The sequence below is a fragment of the Montipora foliosa genome, chromosome 2 (genome assembly GCF_036669935.1).
Source record: "Montipora foliosa isolate CH-2021 chromosome 2, ASM3666993v2, whole genome shotgun sequence".
Classification (NCBI taxonomy): Eukaryota; Metazoa; Cnidaria; class Anthozoa; order Scleractinia; family Acroporidae; genus Montipora; species Montipora foliosa.
The window spans coordinates 39,189,804-39,194,803 of record NC_090870.1 but is presented as its reverse complement, the minus strand read 5'-3'; the positions used below and the strand labels follow the sequence as shown (position 1 = coordinate 39,194,803).

The following is a 5,000-nucleotide window of genomic DNA, read 5'->3' as shown; positions in this document are numbered from 1 at the left end:
GGTGCATCATTGCTGAATGACCAAAGAACATGCAGTGCTGGTAAAACATAAATTTATACTTCACATGGATGTATGATTACTTTATTGTAATCAGGCGAAGAGGGGCTTCTAGTATCTTACATGCGTTTTCCAAGTCTCTAAGGGAAGGTTACATGCCTTTTCCTTGTCTCTAAGGGAAGACGTCTTTAATTGCAAATTGCATATATACACTCCCTGCATTTGTGTCACGTAAGTGTATTGCCCAGAACAAATTAATTGTCAAATCAAATGACAATTTGACATCACCAGAAAATCCACCACAATTGGGGCTCGCCGTTGTAACCCTTTAAATTGGCTCGTAAAATGGAGACAAGTTTTCTGCGCCACCGAGACTGTTTGTTCTGATTACAAAACAGGGGCTCTAATGTACTGAACTAAATTGTATACTTGTTAACTTAGAAAGTTACTATAATATGATTGATTGATCATCTTTTTATTGGTTGCCCTTAGTCTTCCTGTTGCCATTGCTTTATGTCATTTTCTTTCGTTGGTGTTATTTTTATTTTCAGTGACCCAATCGACTCCGCCTCCGCCAGTCCCAGGTAAGTCGGCCATAACTTGAAGAATATCAGTATGAAGCAGAATTAGAATTGCAGACACAATTCGTATTTGAATTTCCCTGCTAGCAGAGGCCTTTTTTTTTTTTTTTTGCGTTCGCTGGGTTGACGAGTACGGGAGAAGAGATCTCTGCCATGGGTCAAAAACTCGCTGTGATCCAACGGCCATCCACAACCTTGGACGGCAGTCTTCAAACAGCATGCCCCATGATATGTTTGCTGACTGTGACTTGAGCCCACTGTGTCCCGCGCATTCCTTTACAGTAATTCCGCCTGTTGTTTAAAGTGAGCCCACACAACATAAAGTATGACGTAAGGACTCGGTCGCTAAGTAACCACCGTGCATGCTCAACACAGTGAATTTCGACCCATGGCAGACGTCTCTTCTCCCGTACTCGTCAACCCAGCGATGTTGAGGTAATTAATGATTGAGAATGCCCTTCTTCCAGATATCATGGTGCGTCTTAGAGGTTCCAACTCGCCCAATGAAGGCCGCATTGAAATATATCACCAAGGGCAGTGGGGAACGGTCTGTGACGATCACTGGGGATTCAGGGAAGCTACAGTTGTTTGCAGGATGCTGAATTTCACCGGAGCGCAATACGCTGTCAGACAAGCATATTTTGGAGAAGGAAATGCTTCGTACCCAATTTGGCTGGACAATGTCAAGTGTCGTGGCGATGAAGAAAGCATTGCGGCTTGCAGATACCGTGGGTGGGATATGCATGATTGCAGTCATTATGAGGACGCTGGAGTTATTTGCTACAACGGTTCGATACCACCCACGGAAGGTAAAGCGTTGGTCATAGTCAGTGTAACAAGAAGATGATCTCCTCTACAACAAAATGTGTTTTTCTTAGGGTAAACATGTGAAGGTGGGCAGCATCAACGAAACAAAAACGTAATGTTATTATTATCCCTGGCTGAGTACGGACTCCCATTTCCTTTCACGTGGTTACTGGTAGTTAGCTCGCTCTTTTCAACAAGGACAAAGATCACAGTTGACTCTGGTCACGTTGGGTATCCAAACCTCTCCGCTATTATTTTGCTCTAAATTAGTTGTACCATGGACAAAAAAAAAACTCCTCTCAACAAGCAGACGGGAAAAAAACAATATGAGGTTATTCGTGATGTAGGCATATGTTATAGTTAACTTTAGTAGAGTCTAGATTAGTAGAAAAGGATATTCAGTGTCCTCATGGCGACTTAATCAAACAAGCTTAAAACAAGCCATACAAATTTGAAAAGCAGAGACTGTCTCTAAGATCACCCTAAGTTACATAACTTGGCATTTCCTTAAAAGATGTACGCTGGATAAACGCAACAGAAAACAATTCTTTCAAATACTGATTTTTTTTGTTTTGTTTTGTTTCTTTTTTTTTTGTTTATAGGTCCAACATTAGCCCCGGGTCCTCATCCAGGTAAGTTGAAACCCCCACCATCATCGCTGAAACAACCAACGGTGACTTAAAAATGTGTGATTTTTCTATTATGGAGAAAACATTAAAATTTTCGTGGGTTTATAGAGTTAAGGAAAAAATGTTTCCCTCCTGGAAAGTAATCGCGGACCATTGGGTCAGCCAAAACAGCAACCTCGCCTTCTTACTAACTTGCAATTACAACAGTAACCTTCTTAACGTAGATAAACTACCCCCTTTTTACAAAACAATCCTAACCTACTGGGAAGAGTTCAAGTACTTGTCTAAGAGTGATACCCTTGTTTATAATTCCAAAATCTTGTGGAACAACTGTAAGATTTTGATGGACAAAAAAACCTGTTTTCTACAAAGACTGGTACACTAGCAATATCATTTGCGTAAGTGATATGCCGAACGCACATACAAATGGCCTTATTTTTTCGGAATTTAATGCAAAGTTTAAGATGAGTACGTCCTTTACTACATACTGTGGTCTAATCGATGCTATTCCACCCCTCTGGAAAATAGAGATCAAAATAGCTTCACCCTTGTAGATGCTCCTCACGTAACATTGTCCACAAGAGCTATTTATGACACAATTCTAAAGAAACTATATGAGCCGCCGACAGCTGAAAATAAGATTTGGTACATGGCTTTTCTAAAAGTGCTCTTCTTAAAGTCTACAGTTTACCGTTTAAAATCACCAAAGAAGTAAAGCTTCGGATCTTTGAGTATAAAATTTTACAAAACATATTACCCACTCAAACTACTACTTGCCCTAAGGAGACTGCTGATTTACTAGTGGAGTCGTTTGCGTCCGCTTCTACCAGAGAGGAAGCTCTTAATGAAAACTGTGTTCTCGAAAATATGGCGGAACAAATAAATGAATTCACTGCAGGAAAGGAGAAAGTCGTACAACAGCTGAGCTCGAACATCCATAAAGCGGCTGGACCCGATAGTCTACATCCTGTGATAATAAAAACTCTAGCTGAAAATGCAACATTTTGTCAACGCCGTTACAGTCCTCTTAGCTTTCAAGCTGCCGCAAGCACATGCTACATCCCCAACCCATGGAAGCGCGCAATAGTTACTGCCTTACATAAGAAGGTCAACCCAATGATGCATGCAATTATTGACCTATTTCTCTTACTTACATTTTGTGTAAAGTATTTGAACTTTTGTGAGCCCCAAAAGTAAAGTATTTGAACTTTTGTGAGCCCCAGCCTCGAGACATGGAAACTGGGGGTATTATAATGGAATTTGAAGCTGCCAAAGACAGTTTATGACGATAATTGAGGGCATGGACCTACTCCCTCATCGTCAAAGGTTGCAGCATCGTCGAATGAGTAGAGACTTTTAAAATAATCAACGGTTTGTGGAAAATGGTCACAATATGTTTGGGACGAGTACAGCTTATCGAACTCGTAATCTTAATGTTACTTCTCATCATCCATTAAAATCAGCGCATGACTTCTTTAGCAATAGAGTTGTTAAAGATTGAAACTAGCTGCCCCTACGCGTGCGAAATTCAACGAGTATCAATGCCTTAAAGGCTGGTCTTGACCTCTTTAAGTTATCTAAACCTGATTCGCCTAATGGATTTCTGGAAATTGTCGGACGAAATATTTAATAGAATAAGCGATACAAGTGAGCATGTCAATCATTTACTGGCCAATTACGATGTTGCCATGCGGCAAAATATCTTCTTTTAGTATAAATACACAGGTGATTATACAAAACCGCGCGCTCTCATTGGCTCGCTATCTCGGATTATCAGCCGATAATCACCTCGACGGACAAAATGGCTGCCAGTAGTCGTTTTGCCACTGTAAGTGAAGATAATTTTCGCGTTGAAATGCTTTTTTTTTTCTCTCTCTCTCTTTTGAAATAATCACCTGTGTATTTATACTCAAACAATTATTCGCCTCAGGTTCAGTGATTATCGGTGAATATTCACCTCGACTTCGTCTCGGTGAATATTCACCGATAATCACTTCGCCCTCGGCGAATAATTGTTAATTAATAATTGATTTTGTTGTTCTCTGTTTTCCGTATTTTATTTTATTTTAGTATTCTTAATAATACATTTATTTTTATTTTTATTTTTATTACATGTTAATAATAATTTTGTAAGTATATTTCGTAAATAGAGATCTACTGAAGTGATATAATAAAGTATCTTATCTCAAGCGAGCTTATACCGAACATGGCATAAAAAGCAGCGATCGCTGCACCCTTTGCAAAAGCGAGAAGCAAACATTAGACCACCTCTTAGCCTCTTGCAACAAATCTGCCTCCTTCTGGAATCACTTTCAAATTTAGTAGTATGAAAAATACGAGAACAGATCTTGTTAAATTAAACCGTAGCACGGTTGCCACGTTAGGTCGCATAATGGGCAGGCACTAAATTACTGTATTCTTGCTGCAAATATTACATTTTTTTGCGCCGGAGGGGGGTGGGGGAGGGAGGGAAGCATGAATTTCTTTTCCGGACTTTCCTTTTGCGGCTGCATGACTCGTCATTCTAAAAGAGATTGCTACTGCTAAATCATCACTTAAAATGTTTTTTTCGAGAGTGGGATTTTCTTCTATAAGCGGAGCGCACGTCTATCGCAAAGCGACTAGCGGAAATCCCGTCCGGCAAGAAAGGCGAGGACTACTCGACAACGTAGTCATGGATAAGAACTAGAATCTCATTTGCCATACTGAGAACATCCCTCCTATGCTTAAGGGAGTCAACCAAAGAGAGATGGACTTTGATATCGAAAGATTATTATTTTTTAATTAGTGAAGTTTTTAAAATGAGATTTACTTTTATAGGTAGAAGATGGAAGGAAAGAGAGGAAAACAAACAGAATAAATTGTGCAATTTCATTTATAGCTTCCATAACTCTTTTTTTTATTTTATTATTATTATTCTTTTTTTGACAATTTTGTAAATATGACATATTGAATTAAACATTATTATTATTAGTTATCTAAAATT

At 39.2% G+C, this 5,000-nt stretch overlaps 1 protein-coding gene across 1 annotated transcript in view; it reads left to right on the top strand.

The window, feature by feature from the left end:
• The window catches only part of LOC137993048 (prolow-density lipoprotein receptor-related protein 1-like), a 93,001-nt gene that overhangs the window by 9,765 nt on the left and 78,236 nt on the right, over window positions 1–5,000 (top strand). Inside the window, exons 5-8 of the mRNA XM_068838704.1 lie at window positions 1–40; window positions 549–581; window positions 1,046–1,387; window positions 1,988–2,017. The exon at window positions 1–40 is cut by the window's left edge and continues 98 nt beyond it. Of these exons, the coding sequence (XP_068694805.1) occupies window positions 1–40; window positions 549–581; window positions 1,046–1,387; window positions 1,988–2,017 (445 nt within the window). The remainder of the gene's footprint in view (window positions 41–548; window positions 582–1,045; window positions 1,388–1,987; window positions 2,018–5,000) is intronic.